The sequence below is a fragment of the Schistocerca gregaria genome, chromosome 4, assembly GCF_023897955.1.
Source record: "Schistocerca gregaria isolate iqSchGreg1 chromosome 4, iqSchGreg1.2, whole genome shotgun sequence".
Lineage (NCBI taxonomy): Eukaryota > Metazoa > Arthropoda > Insecta > Orthoptera > Acrididae > Schistocerca > Schistocerca gregaria.
The window spans coordinates 430,391,643-430,411,591 of NC_064923.1; the positions used below are offsets into that span (position 1 = coordinate 430,391,643).

The following is a 19,949-nucleotide window of genomic DNA, read 5'->3' on the forward strand; positions in this document are numbered from 1 at the left end:
ATCACTAATCTCTGTATCCATCATGATGCCTCGTATTCACTCAGGATTATTAGTTGCTAAAGAGTCAAGAATGTTTCCACAACGATTAACGTTTCTGGTGGGCTCCTGAACTAATTTTTCAGAATAATATTTAGAGAGGCATTTAGTACAACTTCTGACAATGTTTTATACCTACCACCAGTTTTGAACTTGTATTTTCACCATCATAATGAGGATAGATTGAAGTTACCACCAACTTTAATTGTATGAGTGAAAGAACTATTTGAGATGATACTCAAGTTTTCTTGAAGTGTTCGGTAACTGAATCATCTGAGTTGGGGGTAGTAAAAGAAACCAATTATTCATTTATTCTGGTTTGTCAAGTATAACCTTTACCCATACTAACTCACAGGAACTATCTAATTCATTTTCGACACAGGATAAATTACTTCTAACAGCAACAAACACCAATTGTATTTAAACTGTCTGAACTCCGTTAGGCCCTTTTTTAAAATTTCAGCGGAGCTTACGTCTAGCCTTAGTCAGCTTTTGGTACCTACAAGGATTTGGGAGCTTCAGTACTTTCTGTTGGTGCTTGGAGCTCTGTTTCTTTCCTAACCCAGCTATGACAGTTTACAACTGCAGTACTGATTGTTGCTATATCTAGCCTCTTCCTGTGTTTCTCCTGCACCCTTTGAGACTAAAGCCCTTTCTGTACTTTCCTGAGACTTTCTAACCTAAAAACTGCTTAGTCCATTCCACACATCCACCGCTACCCAGTAACACGTGTGTAGTGGACAGCTGAACTATAAGCATAACCTAATTAAGTGGAACCCCAAATCCCGACCACCCTATAGAGTAAATCTGCTATCGACGTGGTCACAGAACTGTCTGAGCCCCTGATCCAGACCCTCCACTTGGCTTTGTACCAAAGATCTCCAATCAGTCCTTTAGATGATGCTACAGATGGTGAACTCTGCCTTCATTTTGCAATCAAGACTGACAGTCTTTACCACTTCAGCTAGCTTCATAAAACAAGTAAGAATCTGTTACAACCCAAAGCAACACGTCATTAATTCAGACATGAGCCACCACCTGCTGTTGGCTTCACCCTATGTTCTTTGTGGCATCCGGAAGAACTCGTTTCACATCTGGAATGACTCCTCCCGGAATGCACAGGATGCACACCGGATTTCTTTCCCTCGTAGGCAGCCATTTCCCAGAGGCCCCATTATTCGCTTGACATGAGAGCTCCCAGCTACCAGTAATCCCACGTTCAGTGAACGCCCAGACCTTGTGGGCTGAGAGGCTTCATGTGGATCAGTGCAAGCGAATGCATCTGGCTCAAGACCTATGAGAGCCACAGATAAAGTCCAAGGCCTAGGCACAGAGAAATAGTCCTTCCCCTTGGTCCCTTCTGTCCTACAGCTGCCAGACGTCAGCTGTATCGCCCTTCTGACATATGTTGACGTACTGGGAGACTTCTTTGTTGCGTTGCTGTGGCGCATTTCATAATTGGTCTACTGGTAGACTTCATTGGCTACTATGTTGTGGCATGTTTTGTTGTTTAATACATAATCTCTACAGTTGCCTTTTGTAGGCCCACTACAGTTTTTAATTACTTATATCTGTGTTGTTTTGCTGTTCTGTTTATTTTTTTGTCATGAGCAAAGAAAAGTGTTTGATTCTGTGAGTGTTGAATTGGTAGTCACTGAGATTACTTTTACTGCCCTCTTCAGAACAGAAAAGGAGACAGATGATTCATAGTGAGGATATGGAATTAATAAGGAATACTGTAAAATCTTATGATCAGGAAGCTAGAGCAGGAAATTTGAAATAGATGTGAAATTTATAGTCTGTGAGCTGCTAACTGTAGTAGCATACCATAAGAACTATTACAAAAATTTGAGAAGAGGGTATTTGTGTCGGCGATTCTTCCCTTAGTGTAAAATAGAAAGAAACTTCCACATGGGAAAAATATATTAAAAAGAAAGATTCCGAGACTTACCAGGCGGGAAAGCGCCTCTCTCTCTCTCTCTCTCTCTCTCTCTCTCTCTCTCTCAAGAAGAAAAAATAACTTGGAGTATTCACCATGCCCTCACAACATTCGTGAAAAGAGTAGGTTTTCCATTGTCTGTTGACACATTAAGGAGACTGTTGCATGTGATGGGTTCCAATGGAAAACATGTGCTAACGACAGAAACATTTTCATTGAGTGCTCTTATATTGTCACTTGGTGAGCGAAATACTTGAGGTGTGTCAAAATTTATCATTCCAAGTACAGAATCATTTTTATTTTTGTAAAACTTATGTGGACAATAATCTTTCATTTAGTGAATACTGGCATAGAAGAAAGAAAAGAAAAAAAAAGTGGCTTTCAGAACAAATACCAGCTCATCAAATAGACTTATCCTTGTCTATGCAGGTTAAAGGAATGACTTTATGAATGGAGCGGAACTGATTCTTTAGGGATCAGAAAGTCAGTGGAGATTATCTGAGGCAAATCAAAGCTACCAATCTTGAGAAGTGGCATGCAGGAAAAACTGCTCCCCTGTCTACCCAAAGCTAGGATTATAAGTGTGTGATGCTCCTAATAGTGTGCAAGAAAAAAAGAACCCTCACAATAAGCAGTTATAATCACAGAAAAAAATACACTTGAACTGTTTTAACAGATTCAAAAGTTTAAAAGCCTTTGAAAAGCCATATTGGTTTGACGAATCGAGGAAAAGTCGTGGGCACTTAGTCCTCTGGTTACCCCCACATCAGATTCTATAGAAATGACCTAGTTGAAAACTATAGGACATGTGCGGAAGCAGAATATAAAGGGGGATATTTCCATGGAGGAACAGCAGGAATTGGCAAAGAACATAACTGCATCTGTGACCATAGCAGACTAGGAGAAATTTGATGAACACTTAATCAAACCGGAGAATATTTTTTTGGGAAAAAGACTAGTTAATAGATGACACCGTAGATGATGTGTCCATAGGCATAAGTAGGACTGACTCTGCGAATGACAGTGATGACAGCAGCAACTCTTCAGATTCGGCTCTTTCTCAGCCATTTGACTTGGCTGACACTGACTATAGAATTCAACTATGTTGCTTCGTGAAGAACCGATAATTAAAATTCATAAGAATTACAAGATGACACTTCCTGGCAGATTAAAACTGTGTGCCGGACCGAGACTCGAACTCGGGACTTTAGCCTTTTGCGGGCAAGTGCTCTACCAACTAAGCTACCCAAGCACGACTCTCACCCCATCCTCGCAGCTTTCAATACGCCAGTACCTCGTCTCCTACCTTCCAAACTTCACAGAAGCTCTCCTGCGAACCTTGCAGAACTAGCACTCCTAGAAGAAAGGATAGTTTCTGCAAGGTTCGCAGGAGAGCTTCTGTGAAGTTTGGAAGGTAGGAGACAAGGTACCGTTGGATTTAAAGCTGTGAGGACGGGGGGTGAGTCGTGCTTGGGTAGCTGAGTTGGTAGAGCACTTGCCCACGAAAGGCAAAGGTCCCGAGTTTGAGTCTCGGTCCGGCACTCAGTTTTAATCCGCCAGGAAGTTTCATATCAGCGCACAATCCGCTTTAGAGTGAAAATTTCATTCTATAAGATGACATTCTGATGTGAGTATATGGATCGGTCATAGTATGTAACAGCTTGATTCACATGAACTTTAGATTTGACACCACTTTTCTTGCCCACCTTTTTATGTATAGCTATAGTGCCACAGACAAAAATTTTTGTGCTATGACCATACAGACATCATATCCTGACTGTAGGTAAGAAACAACTACAATAAAATCTTCTCGGTTTACCAGCCAATTCATTTCGAATAAAGCACTAGAACTTTTGACATCTGTCTCTGACATCATTGGGAATTGAAATCACTGACTTCCAGGTTGCCATGGTGTTCTGCTTATATAGTTTTAATGACAGTGTCTGGAACCTTCCAAAGAAGGCTAGAGATGCACGGAAGGCAATTTGGGCAGCTCCTAGCGGCTTCACGCTGCTGTGGGATGGAATGACATAACATGGCACGAGTGGCCGGCACAACATTTGAAACTGCTGCTTTGCGACCCTACGAGCATCAAGCCTCAAACCTACATCTTTGCTTTAGCTCAATATCCAAAGCCTGCCCCATGTCCTACTAAGTGTGTACCCCTGATCTCTGTTAAAAATGTTGTTGTCCATTCTGATTTTGGCCGCTTCTTTGATAACATAATCCCTATACATTGGTGTTTGAGCCAAAGCTCTCGTTTTCTCAAACTGTGTCTTATGCCTGTTTTCTAGGCAGTTTTAAGCCATGGCCAACTACTTAAGCTTCCTTTGGTTGATACGCCGTGAATCATCTGCTCAACACTCGGCAACTATGTGAATAGTTTGACTTACGTAAATGCTACCACACACACAGGTTCACCATATACGCCAGGAACTCAAAGGCGTATATTGTCTTGAATGGGGCATAACGATGTCTGTCCATGCCACTTCAGCACGTGTCCAATCTTGCTATTTGTTGCTTCACAGTATGAAGGAATGCAACTGGCTTGGTCTCCTCTGCCGATTCACGAGATGTATTCGTTGGTGGTACTTGAAAGCCTTAGCAATTTCTCCCTTGCTGTAACCATTTTCTCTGAACTTGTACTTCAAATGCTGAAATTCAGGGCTTATATGGTCGTCCTCAGAAATAATCTTTGCCCTTTGTACTAATGTGACAAGTATTGCTTTCTTGTGTACAAGGTACTGAAAACTGCATTTAATTAGTGATCAGTGCAAGTCGATTTCTTGTACACTGAACGGCCAAGCCAGCCTCTTGCCTTCTGTTCATATAAAACTTCCAAGAACAAAAGCTAGTTAACCCTGTCCAACTCAACAGTAAATTTAATATTCGGATGGTCGCCATTCATGTGGTCGACGAACTGCTGCAGTGGATTTTCAGTATGAGACCATATCAAGAAAGTGTCATCACGTATCATAGGAAGCAAGATACACTATATGATCATAAGCTTCTGGACACCTGACTGAAAATGACTTACAAGTTCGTGACGTTCTCCACTGGTAATGCTGGAATTCAGTATGGTGTTGGCCCACCCTTAGCCTTGATGACAGCTTCCACTCTCACAGGCATTTGTTCAGTCAGGTGCTGGAAGGTTTCTTGGAGAATGGCAGCCCTGTCTTCATGGAGTGCTGCACTGAGGAGAGCTATCAATGTCGGTCGGTGAGGCCTGGCACGAAGTCGGCGTTCCAAAACATCCCAAAGGTGTTCTGCAGGATTCAGGTCAAGACTCTGTGCAGGCCAGTCCATTATAGGGATGTTATTGTCATGTAACCACTCCGCCACAGGCCGTGCATTATGAACAGGTGCTCGTTCGTATTGAAAGATGCAGTCATCGTCTCCAAATTGCTCTTCAACAATGGGAAGCAAGAAGGTGCTTAAAGCATCAATGTAGGTCTGTGCAGTGATAGTGCCAAGGAAAACAACAAGGGTACAAGAGCCTCCATGAAAAACATGACCACACCATAACACCACTGCCTCCAAATTTTACTATTGGCACTACACACGCTGGCAGAAGACATTCACCGGGCATTCGTCATATCCACATCGTGCCATTGGATAGCCTCACTGTGTACTGTGATTCGCCACTCCCCTCAACAGTTTTTCCACTGTTCAATCGTCCAATGATTACACTCCTTACACCAAGTGAGGCGTCGTTTGGCATTTAGCTACTTGACGTGTGGCTTATGAGCAGCCACTCAACTGTGAAATCCAAGTTTTCCCACCTCCTGCCTAACTGTCATAGTACTTGTAGTGGATCCTGATGCAGTTTGGAATTCCTGTGTGATGGTCTGGATAGATGTCTGCCTATTACACATTACGACCCTCTTCAATTGTTGGCGGTCTCTGTAAGTCAACAGACAAGGTCAGCCTGTACAGTTTTGTGCTGTACGTGTCCCTTCACGTTTCCAATTCACTATGACATCGGAAACAGTGGACCTAGGGCTGGTTAGACGTGCGGAAGTCTCACTTACAGACATGTGACACAAGTGACACCTAATTACCTGACCATGTTCGAAGTCCGTGAGTTCCACGGAGTTCCCCATTCTGCTCTCTCACGACATCTGAGGTCGCTGATATGGAGTATCTGGCAGTAAGGGGCAGCATAATGCACCTAATATGAAAAATGTATGTTTTTTGGGAATGTCCGTTTACTTTTGATCACATAGTGTATAAGCAACCTCATGGACTTAAGAGATTGCTCCTCAAAGTACTGAGGGAAACAATTCATGATTTTTTACTTTCATTTGCTTATGTCGTATGATATTATAAGTTGGGCTAACTCTTCCCATTCTAAAAGGATATTTTTGGCTCAGAAACAGGCAGTTTGGACAATAAGTGGTGTAAGTTCTTGAACCTCTTTCAACCCCTGCTTACTAGTCTGGGTATTTTGACATTGGCCTCTCAATATATATATTCTTTACTGTCATTTCTTGTTAATAATATCAGCTTATTCCCAAGAATAAGCAGCTTTCACTCAGCTAATACTTGGCAGAAATGAAACCTGCATTTGGATCGGACTTCCTTAAATCTTGTGCAGAAAGGTGTGCAGGATGCTGCTGCATATATTTTCAGTAAGCTACCATAAGAATTCAAAAATCTTAACAGTAATCCATACATTTTAAAATTTAAACTGGAGAATTTCCTCATGGGTTACTCTTTCTATTCTATTGAAAAGTTCCTTGAAAAATTAATCTGATTCCTGTATATTGTTTATTTCATTTACTTAAACTTATGAATTGACTTATTTTGGGTTCATAAGCATTTTATTTTCTCTGTTATTACTTTTATGTTGTAATTTCTTGTACTGACACGTTCCACGACCTTGGAGATTTGCTCATCAATTTGGTTCTATGGAACTTGGCATGTAAATAAATAAATAACATCAGAACGAAATTATATTCCACAACAATGATATGAACTGATAGTCCTTAAGGATACCGTGATCTTCAATCTGCTTCAGCAACATCTTGAACTGTCGGAAGAAAACCACATCAAGTGGCTGACTGCAAGGTGTGTACCCATGAAGGAGTCCTCAGAGTTACACTGCGTTTGAACATCAAAAATGTGTTTCGACAGTGTTAGACACCTCTCTGGTCTAAATTCATTATATCCAGCTACAGTACGGTACTACTGAACAAAGTCTGCATGGACTCAAGAACAGAACTGATTGTATAGAATACACATCAGCAATGAAATCGAATCTCACAACATTGGTGTGAGCTGATAGTCATTAAGGATAGTGTGATCATCAGTCCACTTTAGCACGCCTTGAACTATTGGAAGAATAGGAGTATAAGGGTGCACCCATGAGGGATGTTCTTGACTGTATACACCATGTTTTGCTGGTGGATAGCATCAAAAATAGTCCTGTCACTATATCCAAGCACATCGACGTCAGGATTTGTTTCTTGATTAGGCCAGACTTCGAGGCAACTTGAATCAAATTTTGCTGTTTGAGCCTGTATTGAACTACTCACACTTCAAACTGACCTCTAGGTTACTGATAAATTACCAGCCTCTTCGGAAGCACTTATCCACTTGCCAACCACTTGCCAACATAACAGGTTGGCTAGTGTAGGAATGAGGTCTTCCATGATCTCTCCTCACCAAATTTCTTATCAGTTTCTCTCCCTTGAAACGCAGAGCACACGATGAGTTAATTCTTTCCATATATCACTTCCATCAGTTTATACAGCTGTATAAATTCCATGGTTTTCATTAAGGACATTACCTCCTTGCAAAACTCATCACATCTTTCATTGACATCACCATCTGTATTCCGGGCTTCTGTAGTTTAACATTTTGTGTTTGGCTCCAAAGCAAGATGGTGTCTCCTTTTAAACTTTGCAACCTATCTGTTGTTACATCCAGTGAATCAAGACAATCCTATTTCTCGGGCCTTTTCCAAACCCTAAGCACAAATATCCCTGTTGGGAACATCATCACCTAGAACAGCTCTCACCAACCTGAAGCTTTCAGGTACATAATCGTCAAGGACGTGAAGTTTTGAGTGCTGGCATTCCAACCCTTTCCCTACCACGTGACGCAAGTATCGTAGATGATGTATGTCTTGCACTGTAAAATATTGCTTGTGTACTGTATTGGAGCTTAATCTTTTAGGTTTCCCAGAATCCTGGAATGCCATTATCTCCTTTGCCTTTTTGAAAGAGGTATCACATAACTTCTTCCTCCTCAGTGGGCATGGCTTATAAAGAGGTGACATCTTTCCATCACTTTGTAACAACTCTTCATCACTATAAGGTTCTGAATAATCGATAAGTTTTTCACAATCATACAATTCTTCTTCTGTGTATTCATTTTCTGTGATATAGTCTATTGTATTTTTGTGACGTATGTTATTACACTGGTTGCCACTGTTTCATCTGTCACATTAATTATGAATGCTGCTGCATTTCTTTCTTTTACTGTAATTTCTGTGGATCTTCTTTTGTGTTTGTAGTGGCTAAGAATCATGCTCACTATATTTGCAGGATTCATTGTCACTCAATTATGTTGACAGCGAGATTAACGTGACACACTACGAAATTGCTAAGACAAATGTACAGATTAACTGCTGAGATTGATGCTTCACAGATAGTGTTACTATTATACTGGTCTCCTTGCTCTTATGCGTATTGTCTGGGTGGTTCCACCAGGTGTTCCATCAGACAATTCGTCAGGTGATGTTTGGTGTGGCACGGTGTGTGTTGACCATAGCATACACTGCAAATAACTACCCTAGCTAGAGGAACGCTGTTTACGATGACTAAAGTTACAATATCATATTAGGTATGGTCCACTGTGAGCGGAATATCACATCTTCGTAGCTTACAGTGTAACTGGCGATGGCACTTAGTTTATACATTTTTGTAATCAGCGCCTCAAACATAAGCACACAAAGCAGAACTCGCAGCAGTTGCAACCACAACTTGCACTAACTTCCTTGTTAGAATTTTTCCACCTATAGGTAACTACTGAGCAACCATTCTGTCTATTTGTGTAGTGTTCCAGATTTATCATGGATGGAATTACTTTTATCTCTGCATGAATCCCTGTAACAATCACAGAAAAATTGTAGATTGAATTTGTATGTAATTTTGTCATTATAAAAAATGACATGAAAATTTCCAAGAATTCAGTGGAACCAAATTAGTTTGAAAGCTGAGTCTCATTGCCAGTGTAGCAGTAGGTTTTTTTCCACATTATGATTACAGCACATGAAATAAGAATGGTGTGCACATTTTTAGAATTTTTGCTTTAGCTGAGAGGAGCCAGATCATTCCCAGAAAATTCTGCATCACTACATGAAATAGAAAAAGAAATGGCAAGACTGATGTGAGAACTATGTCTCATTATGTTTTGAACAGGGTCTTCTGCTCAGTTCATTCTTTGCTAGTAATATCCTATTTCTTTTCTGAGAAAGTAAGGTAAATTCGTCACATTCATTGTACATTTTTGGTTTTTCATTTTTGTTTCTTCAGTGGTTCACTCTTTTTTTTTGTTGTAATACTCTACATTTGCACCTCCCCAGTTTTCTTCCTTTTTTGCCCCTGCCCAGTTTTCTTCCTTTTTTGCCCCTGCCCAGTTTTCTTCCTTTTTTGCCCCTGCCCAGTTTTCTTCCTTTTTTGAGCCCCTGCCCAGGTTTCTTCCTTTTTTGAGCCCCTGCCCAGGTTTCTTCCTTTTTTGAGCCCCTGCCCAGGTTTCTTCCTTTTTTGAGCCCCTGCCCAGGTTTCTTCCTTTTTTGAGCCCCTGCCCAGGTTTCTTCCTTTTTTGAGCACCTGCCCAGTTTTCTTCCTTCTTTGAGCATCTCTCCAGTTTTCTTCCTTCTTTGATAACTAACAATATGAAACCATATTTTTTTACAAATATTGTATTAATACATAGGTTAGCTATAAGTTTCATTTAATGAATCCAAAGAGCTTGTTCTACATATTACTTTTTGTGCTTTTAGAGACCAGAGGCTTTTGATACACTTATTGCTGGTGTAGAAAGGGCAATGACACATGCCATAGAGGAAGAAGAGAAAATTCCTATTGATTTAGTTACTAATTTTAATGAAGTTGTGGCTGATATAAAGGCTAAATTACAAAATCTGAAGGAAAATCCTTTACGCAATGAGAAACCAATCATATACCACTTGGATGTAGGTTAGTATTAATGAATGCAGTTAAGCTTTCATACTGTAGATTGTGAATGTTGTAATATTTGTATATAGTCTCTTTACAGTCGATAACAAATATTCGTCTTAAAAAAAAGAAAAAAAAATGTTTGTTTTCAGGTGCTATGTATCCAAACATAATTTTAACTAATAGGCTGCAGCCATCTGCAATGGTAGATGAAGTCACTTGTGCCGCATGTGATTTTAATCGTCCAGGAGCCTTATGCCAACGTAAAATGGCATGGATGTGGCGTGGAGAATATAGTAAGTGTTACAGTGTTGTACCTTTCTGTATTACCAAAATTCGTCTATTTTGCTGCTGTTTCAGTGTTACAATGTTGTACCTTTCTGTATTACCAAAATTCGTCCCTTTTGCTGCTGTTTCAGTGTTACAGTGTTGTACCTTTCTGTATTACCAAAATACGTCCCTTTTGCTGCTGTTCAACTCAGTGTTTTTATTGTATAGAATTCTGAATTTTCTCATTTTCATCTTGGTAACACTATTTTGTATATCAGTACCTCCTGTGTCAGTAGGGTAATGAAAGGTTGTCGCAGAATGTAAGTAATTTAGCAGTATGGGTAACAATTCTTGAATAGAAGGGGTATGGAAATGTTGACAGGCACAAAAAAGACTGAGCCATTTGAATACACAATGTCATGACTGCAGTTCTGGAGGTTGACTGGGATGAAGAGTTGTGTTGGGTGGAGAGGGCAAGGGGAGAAAGGTGGTAGAGAGGAGAAGAGAGACTTCGAGAAGTGTGGCTGTTGGAGGGAGGCAGCTGGTGTACAGGATAGGTCAGGGGCGCACTCTGGTGCTCCTGTGTTTGCCTGCAAGTAGGTGTGAGGAGTGTATGCTACCCACCAGACAGCATTGCTGGTGAATTAAATAAAAGTGTAGTTTCTGTGGTAATCATATAACTCTCTTGGAAAACACCTTTCTGAGATTGGTATCTGAAATACTTCTCTGTGATACTGGCAAGGGGGAGATTGAGTCGATAACTAAATTTCTGAAGACTAAAGACTCTCATGGATATGATGGAGTGCCTAGCAGAATATTACAGTACTGTGGTGCCCATGTTAGCCCTGTACTTAGCCATATTTGTAATCTTTCCTATAGAAATGGTCAGTTTCCTGAATGATTAAAGTACTCAGTAGTAAAGCCGCTTTATAAAAAGGGAGAAAGGGATAATGTAGACAATTTTAGACCTATTTCTATGCCATCAGTGTTTGCTAAAGTAATTGAAAAGGCTGCGTATGTAAGGATAATTGATCATTTTATATCACATAATTTCCTATCAAATATACAGTTTATCTTTAGAAGTCACTTAACAACTAAAAATGCTGTATTATCTTTTCTGCGTGAGGTACTGGATGCATTCAACAAAAGGTTTCAAACGGTAGGCATATTTTTTGATTTAACCAAGGCTTTTGATTGAGTTGATCATAAAATATTGCTCCAGAAGTTGGACCATTATGGAATACAGGGAGTAGCTCACAATTGGCTCACCTCTTACTTTAACAACAGGAAGCAAAAGGTCATCACATTGTTGAGAATGACTGTGATTTGGGGTCTGATTGTCAAACGGGAGGTGCCTCAGGGATCAGTGTTGGGGCCACTCCTGTTCTTTATTTGTATAAATGATATCCTTTATAGTATTACAGGTAATTATAAAATATTTATGTTTGCTGATGTCACTAGCTTGGTAGTAAAGGATGTTGTGTGCAACATTGGCTCGGTTTCAAATAGTGCAGTTCATTACATATGTTCATGGCGTGTAGAAAATAAATTGCAAAATCACAGAAAGGCACAGTTTTTACAGTTTCTAACAGACAATTCAAAAAATCTGACATTTTTATTTCACAGAATGGACATATGATTAGTTAAACTGAACAGTTCAGATTTCTAGGTGTTCAGACAGATAGGAAACTGTTATGGAAAGCCCAAATTCATGATATTGTTCAAAGACTTAATGCTGCCATTTTTAATATTCGAACTGTACCTAAAGTAAGTGATCACTCGACATGAAAATTAGTCTACTTTGCTTATTTTCATTCACTTACGTCATATGGTATTATATTTTGGAGTAACTTTTCCCATTCTCAAAGGATATTTTTGGCTTGGAAATGGACAGTTTGGGCAATAAATGGTGTAAGTTAATGAACTTCTTGTTGACCCCTGTTCACTAGTATGGGTACCCTGACATTGGCCTCTCAACAATATATTATTTACTGTTGTTTCTTGTTAATAATATCAGCTTATTCCCAAGAACTAGCAGGTTTCACTCAGTTAATACTAGGCAGAAATCCAATCTGCATTTAGATAGCACTTCCTTAACTTTTGTGCAGAAAGGAGTGCAGTATACTACTGGATCCATTTTCAGTAAGCTACCACAAGAATTCAAAAATCTTAACAGTAATTCATTAAAAACAAAGATTCCAAGACTTACCAAGCGGGAAAGCGCCGGCAGACAGGCACATGAACAAAACACACAAACACACACACAGAATTACGAGCTTTCGCAACTGGCAGTTGCTTCGTCAGGAAAGAGGGAAGGAGAGGGAAAAATGAAAGGATGTGGGTTTTAAGGGAGAGGGTAAGGAGTCATTCCAATCCCGGGAGCGGAAAGACTTCCCTTGGGGAAAAAAAGGACAGGTGTACACTTGCACACACACACACACACACACATCCACCCGCACAAACACAGTGTGTTTTGTTCATGTGCCTGTCTGCCGGCGCTTTCCCGCTTGGTAAGTCTTGGAATCTTTGTTTTTAATATATTTTTCCCATGTGGAAGTCTCTTTCTGTTTTATTAACAGTAATTCACGCGTTTTTAAATCGAAACTGGAGAATTTCCTCTTGGGTCACTCCTGTTGAGGAGTTCCTTGAAAAATTAATCTGATTCCTGTGTTATATTGTTGATTTCATTTACTTAAACTTATGACTTGACTTTGTTGGGTTCATAAACATTTTATTTTATTTATTAGGGTTCATAAACATTTTATTTTATTTATTATTAGTTTTATGTTGTAAAATATGTTATCACATTTACAGTGCATTCAAATGTTAGTGTGGAGTGTGCTGAAGTAGATGACGTTATAGCATAGAAAAAGGACACCTCAAAGTCTTTCCCAACATGCGGAGCAATAACAAGCATGGCGATATTCTGAATGCGCATTTAGACCTATACCAATAAGGTGGAAGAACACTGTCATGCAAGCCATCTCTTTCTCTTTTCAGTCAAGAGTTGGGAGATGCGTATTGGATATCAGTTGAAGTCCATATTCAGTGGGTTTTGTAACTTATACCCCATGAATATATTCCATTTCAAAGCAGCAGTACATTCAGGATCTCCTGAAAACTCATAATTTTTCGTGCAATTTATGGTAATAAAATTGCAGTAAATGTCATATTGGTAGTTAAAGAAGTTCCGTATTAATACTTGTGTGTTATGAAAGTATGTCGTTTCAAGCTGTCAGCACATTGAAGATCCATCTAAAATGCGTTCTCTTAGTACAGTTTATTATAAATAAATGTCAATTAATAACATATTAGTGATTAAAGGCTTCAGGAGATGATAAAAAAGGCAAGCCTTACCAGCATGTTCTGAAAGTTCGATGATGCGTAATGAAAGTATAGAGCATTGTGTGACTTGTATAGCTGGTTTGTACATCACTAAATGCTTTCTTATTTCCTGTTGCCAGCAATTGCTTGTAAAATTCAGTTATTTTCAGAATTTGTTGCTATTCTTATTTGTGTAATCCGTAGAAACTGTCAGATGTGACCTCTAAATCTGTCAGAACCAGATCTCTGGAACTGTTAAAATGAGACCTCTAATTTTATGAGACAAAGGGTTTTCGATTACACGACTTTAAGTAGAAGTAAATAATCCCATCTCAGTAACAATCCTGAAACTGTAGAGACCCAAACTCCCCATAGTATCCCTTCTCGTGGAGAAGTTAGTCTTATGAAAGAATCTCTAGATAGTTATATTAGAACTGGGAGAAGCCTCTAGATGGTTCCATGTGTAGCTTGTGCTGCTAATAACTGTTCAAATTGTAAGAGTTTATTAATTATCTTCAAAAAGTAATTGGTTGTGTCTACATTCTGAAAGATTGTTAATGAAAAGTTTGTTGAAGTCCAGATCATGACATAAATAAAATATGTGCTGTGATTATTTCAGTGCCAGCATCACGTAGCGAATTTCAGCGCATCAGGCAGCAGTTGGAGACAGAAAAATTCCCTCCCCTGCTGCCAGGTGGTCCCCACCGTGCGTTTCATCAGTTATCTCGTGAAGACCAAGCAGCACATGAAAAAAAACGACTCACTGAATATTGCCGAAAAGCGTATAAGAAAATTCACGTTACAAGGACTGAAGAAAGACTCACCACAATTTGTCAAAAGGAGAATAGTTTCTATGTTGACACAGTGAGAGCGTTCCGAGATCGTCGCTATGAATACAAGGGTTTGTCAAAGGTGAGAATAGATAACTTGCTATGAAAAAATAAATGTAACTTGCTGTGAAAAAATAAATGGTGTGCTCTCCTACTGTAAAGACAGATGAATTAGAATGGATTTGTGAATTTTGAATTGAATGTGGTGTCCTAAATTTACAAATCTGAATGCTTCTGCATTGTCGTAAACATTCATGTGAGATTTATTGATAGAAAAAACATCTATAACATCATAACTTAGAAAATAAAAAACAGCCAAGACACAATTTATAAAAGCACAAAGAGAAAGCAAAGAAATGAAAGGGTTCATGGCTAAAAAATAAAAATAGGAGATTAATAACACTCATCAACAAAATTTGTGTTTTTAATACTAAAGGACATGTAATTGGTGATTCTTACTGAGTTTCTTGTGCTGAATTCAAATCTTTTTACGTAATTACTTTTTGTTCACCCACAGTTTCTGAGTAATCATATTAATAACTTCTCTGGTAATTGAAACAATCAAAATACAAGTGGTGCAAGTCCAAAGAAAGTGTTTGTGAAAATATTGGGGGTATATCTGAATTTAAAAAAATGGCATAAACTTTACAAACATAAATTTATTTTATTTTGAAACAGACAATTGTACTTCACTTGCTCTATGCAAAATGGAGTATGTAGAAAAAACATTGGTGGCTACAACTATGTCTGAAATGGAAAATATGGATGTGTTTCAGTAGTCTTTGGAAAATAATTCCATACAAAGTTGTACATATTATCACAGTTTCGTGTTTAGTATTTTCAAATCCATTCTTCCATTGACTGCACTTACCTATGTATTCACACGTAGAACAATTAATTATTGTCTTCAGTCTCGGCATAATTTTCACCAAACTATGTTTGATATGTTTTTGCAATGCAAGGAATATGTTTGAAGAATCTAGTAGTTACAGAATGCCACAGAGTAACTGTTGGCGTGACTAGGAAAAGTTCTCAGCTCTTCTTAGACCAGTTTTTTTCACCATCTCAGTAGCCAGACGACAGCCACAGCACATGCTTCAACAACACACAGGACACTTGCAACTTATGTTGTCAGCTGCTGTATTGGTGTCAAACACACAAGTGTGTCAGCTGTTCAGCCCAGCACTTCCCTGGATAACATTTATGAGGGGCATTGTCTGTTGATTGTCATTGGCTGACTAGAACAAATTTTGATTAGTAAAATGATGACAGTTTGTAATTTTAACACAAGACATAACATTCATCATAGATGATGGTTTTCTTATCAGTTGATGATGTTTTTTTATAAATTGAGGAGCCCTGAGAACTTTGTCTAGTCACACCAGCAGTTAGTCTGCAGCATTCTGTAATTACTCCCCACACCATATGACATAACATTTATATACACCAGAAGATGCAACTTAAAAGTTGTGAAACTGGTTGTGTGGATCTGTAATTGGCATTATACAGCTACAGTAGACTGTTGGACTTTTCATTCAGTTTTATATTTTTACTAATTTTAATATCTGTATTAGAAAACTGTTTGCTGTGTGAATTGTCAATGAGTCGTATAACTATTTAAGCTGTGGTAGCCCCGGTTTTAAAATGATCATGTGTAGTTAATCATTCCATAAAATCTGGGCACCTCTTGTTGTTGTAATTCACTGATATCATCAAAACTTCCAAAATTTTAAGTCACATTTTTGCCGTTTGGTGAAGTTGGTATGGGAAGGCGTGGTCTATGAGTTGCTGGTCAGATGGCTAATTCTGAAGATGGATATTTAACAAATGAACGAATGCCAGATGTATTTGCCAAGCAGGAGTGGCACTGTGTTACATAACCCTTAGGTTCCTGCCATATCATAGAAACTGCGAAAGGTATATGAAGGGATTCTTTTAACCAGTCAGTTAATCATGTCACACATTTGGCACAACATGTTTGTGGAGCCCAAAACTTATTCTGGACTGTTTTATTGTCAAAATAATATTGGTAAATTCTTTTAATTTGAAGAGTCAGATTTTTCCTCTGCGCTTTTCAATTTAATTTGCCACAAACATAACAAAAATTGTTTTTGGCATTTAAACATTAGTGAGACATGTTCCTCCTCCTGAAACACAGTGCTTAAGAAAACACACTATCAGCTGACACTACACTTGTCAATTCATAGCTGAATAACACACAGGATTAGCTCCTCTTATTAAATAAAGCTTCTACTCCTCTGGCAACTAAGCGGGACACCTTCAATATGTAATATATTTTCTTCTTTATTGTTTTTTGGAACAAACCTTGGCCTGGTAGGGAATAGCTGTTATTATGAGGAAAAGTTAATTGCTGAACATTGTTATCATTCCTGAATTCACAGGCAACAGTTACCTCAAGCAAATATGCCAGTTGTTGACCCAGTTGAATAAAATTATATTCTTTTAGTTGCTGCATTTTGCACCGCATCCTAATAAAATTTTTAAAAACGTTAATGTTACAAAAAACTGGTGGGTAATGGAACATTTCTGCCCTCATTTTTGGATTTGGCCGTGCAGATACATAACAGTTAGCTGAAATTATTTATTTAATATATTCATTGTTGACCAGTGTTATAGACATGAAAGAAACAAAAGAGAATTATGTTATAAAAATACTAGAGCAGTTGTGTGATAGTATTGAAAATGCTGATGACTCTTTGCTGCAGGCAAAAATAAATAAATATTTAAAATAAAATGAAGACGTTAAAGCTTAGTACCATGCCAGTACCAAGGACAGTGAGTTGGGGAGGTAACCTTGTAGGTTTTTAAAACAAGCAGTAATATTGCATGTAGTAAGAACCAGAAAATGAAATGGAAAACATATGTATTGGTAATATAAACACAATAGATGGTAGATAAATGAGGCAACTTTTTACTTAGAACATAACTTACTATATTCTATTGGCAGTTACAGCTTCAATTTACATGAGTTATATTCTTCCATAATCTACACATTTGTGTACAGGAATAGATATACAAACAGACATGTGTCCTTATTTCAACAGTACCCAGTCAGATCTGGAATTCTCGAAAATTCTGTGTGTTTCATCAAGAATGTTTTCACAGTGATTTACAAACCCATTCATCCCATTCTTTTCTGTATTGCAACTTACAGCCCAGAACTTCCTTCGTATCTGACTTCAGTCAATAGTAGTATTTCCTCTACTTTCTTCCACAGTGCTCCTGTATTCCCGTTTATGGTGGTAGTAGTAGTAGTAGTAGTAGTAGTAGTAGTTGTTGTTGTAGTTACACTTCTCATCAACCAAAAAGCAGATGTTAAAATCAAACAATGGTAAATCCAGGATGAACTATGACAGTATTATGAAAAGAATAGTTGTTACTCATCATATAGTGGAGATACTATATTGCAGATAGGCACAACAAAAAGATTGTCAGAAAATAATCTTTTGGCCAACAAGGCCTTCGTCGGAAATACACACACACACACACACACACACACACACACACACACACACACACACACACACACACACACACGACCACTGTCTCTGGCTGCTGAGACCAGACTGCGAGCAGCAGCACGTGGTGGGGGAAGCAACTGGGTGGTTTGGTGAGGAGGAGCCTGGGACAGGGAGGGGGAGGAATAGCTGGGTATGGTTGGGGGGATGGTAAAGTGCTACTTGTGAGAGCATACAGGGGCAAAGTGGGGAGAGGGTAAGGCAGATAGGTGCAGTTCGGGGGCTAGATGGAGAGCAGAGGGGGTGGGGGTAGTGGAAAAGTAGCTAAGTAAAAACGCTGTGGGTGTGTTGGTGGGACAGAGGGCTGTGTATGGGAACAGGGAAGGGCCTGGATGGGTGACATGACTGATGAAGGTTCAGGCCAAGACCAGTGTGGGAATATATGATATATTGCAGGGAGAGTTCCCACCTGCGCAATTCAAAAAAGCTGGTTTTGGTGGGAAGGATCCAGTGAACCAGTTACTGAAACGAAGAATGTTGTGTTTGGCAGTATGCTCAGCAACAGGGTGGTCCAGCTGTTTCTTGACCACAGTTTATTGATCATCATTCATGCAAACAGACAGCTTGTTGTTTGCCATGCCCACATAGAATGCAGCACAGTGGTTGCAGCTTAGCTTGTACATCACATGACTGGTTTCACAGGTAGCTCTGCCTTTGATGGGTTAGATAATGCTTTCAACTAGACTGGAGTAGGTGGTTGGTGGGAGGATGTATGGGAAAGGTCTTGCACGTTAATGTGTTAGCCCCACAGAAGGCCTGACCTTTTGCCCCACTCCCAAATTCAATCAGGCAGGACTTGTTAAGGACCTTCTCTTCTTGTCCTGGTCCTTAATGTGAAACACTTTTCCGCCACCAACTCTACCAACCAGACTCAACCAAAGAACAATGTTTAACCCTACCTAACTCAGCTCACTCCTCCATCCAACCATGGTCCACCCCCACTGTCCCCAAACAAAGCCCGGTTGAATTTGCAGGATTTGTTAAACTCGAACCTTGCCTCACCATCATTCCCCAAATCCCACAACATGCAGCCAGCTTTACATCTGTATATAGAAACTCAATCCATCACATAAACACTGATCTCGACCTTACAATTCTACCTGCCGACAAACACCCCACCACTGTTGCTTTGAACCACAAGGATTACCTGCCAAAATGACTCCACCAGCTATCAGGTTCATCCACCTACAAAAGCTGCCACAGTGACCAAATTACAGAAATTCAGCAGGATCTCCAGTCTGTCTTCAAAGCCTGAGGTCCACCTGTGAACCACTCCCTGGGGTGCATCTCTCTCTTCATCCCTACCACACTTTGCGCTCCTACCTTCTACATGCTTCCCAATGTCCATAAACCCAATCACCCAGGGTGTCCCATTGTGACTACCGTATTTACTTGAGTCTAAGCCGCACTCGAATCTAAGCCGCACCTGAAAAATGAGACTCTAAATAAAGGGGAAAAAAAATTTCTCGAATCTAAGCCGCACCTGAAATTTGAGACTCGAAATTCAAGGAGAGAGAGAAGTTTTAGGCTGCATCTCCAAATCGAAACAAAGTTGGTCCGCTGTAATATGAGACAATTTAGGTCGAATGAATGACGATACAGCTACAGTAGTTTGGTTCGAGTAGTAAGCTTAGCTGTTAAGCTTTACCAGGTAGCCATTGCTGTGCGTCAGGTACTTCATCTGTATTTATACGGGTACCCTTCCTTTTTCACGTGCTTCGTCTGGTTTGAATTGATTGCTTATTTTTCTTTGATCTGATAAACGCAGTTTTCTTTGTTATAGGTGTTTACGTCACTCTACGCTGAATATGCCTTACTGTACTGT

The 19,949-nt window shown here is 39.4% G+C and overlaps 1 protein-coding gene across 2 annotated transcripts in view; it reads left to right on the forward strand.

The window, feature by feature from the left end:
* LOC126267081 (DNA polymerase epsilon catalytic subunit 1) overlaps positions 1 to 19,949 on the forward strand; it is a 266,885-nt gene that overhangs the window by 53,415 nt on the left and 193,521 nt on the right. For both annotated transcript variants that reach the window (XM_049971945.1, XM_049971944.1), the window contains 3 exons: positions 9,987 to 10,182; positions 10,314 to 10,457; positions 14,375 to 14,667. In XM_049971945.1, the coding sequence (XP_049827902.1) occupies positions 9,987 to 10,182; positions 10,314 to 10,457; positions 14,375 to 14,667 (633 nt within the window). The remainder of the gene's footprint in view (positions 1 to 9,986; positions 10,183 to 10,313; positions 10,458 to 14,374; positions 14,668 to 19,949) is intronic.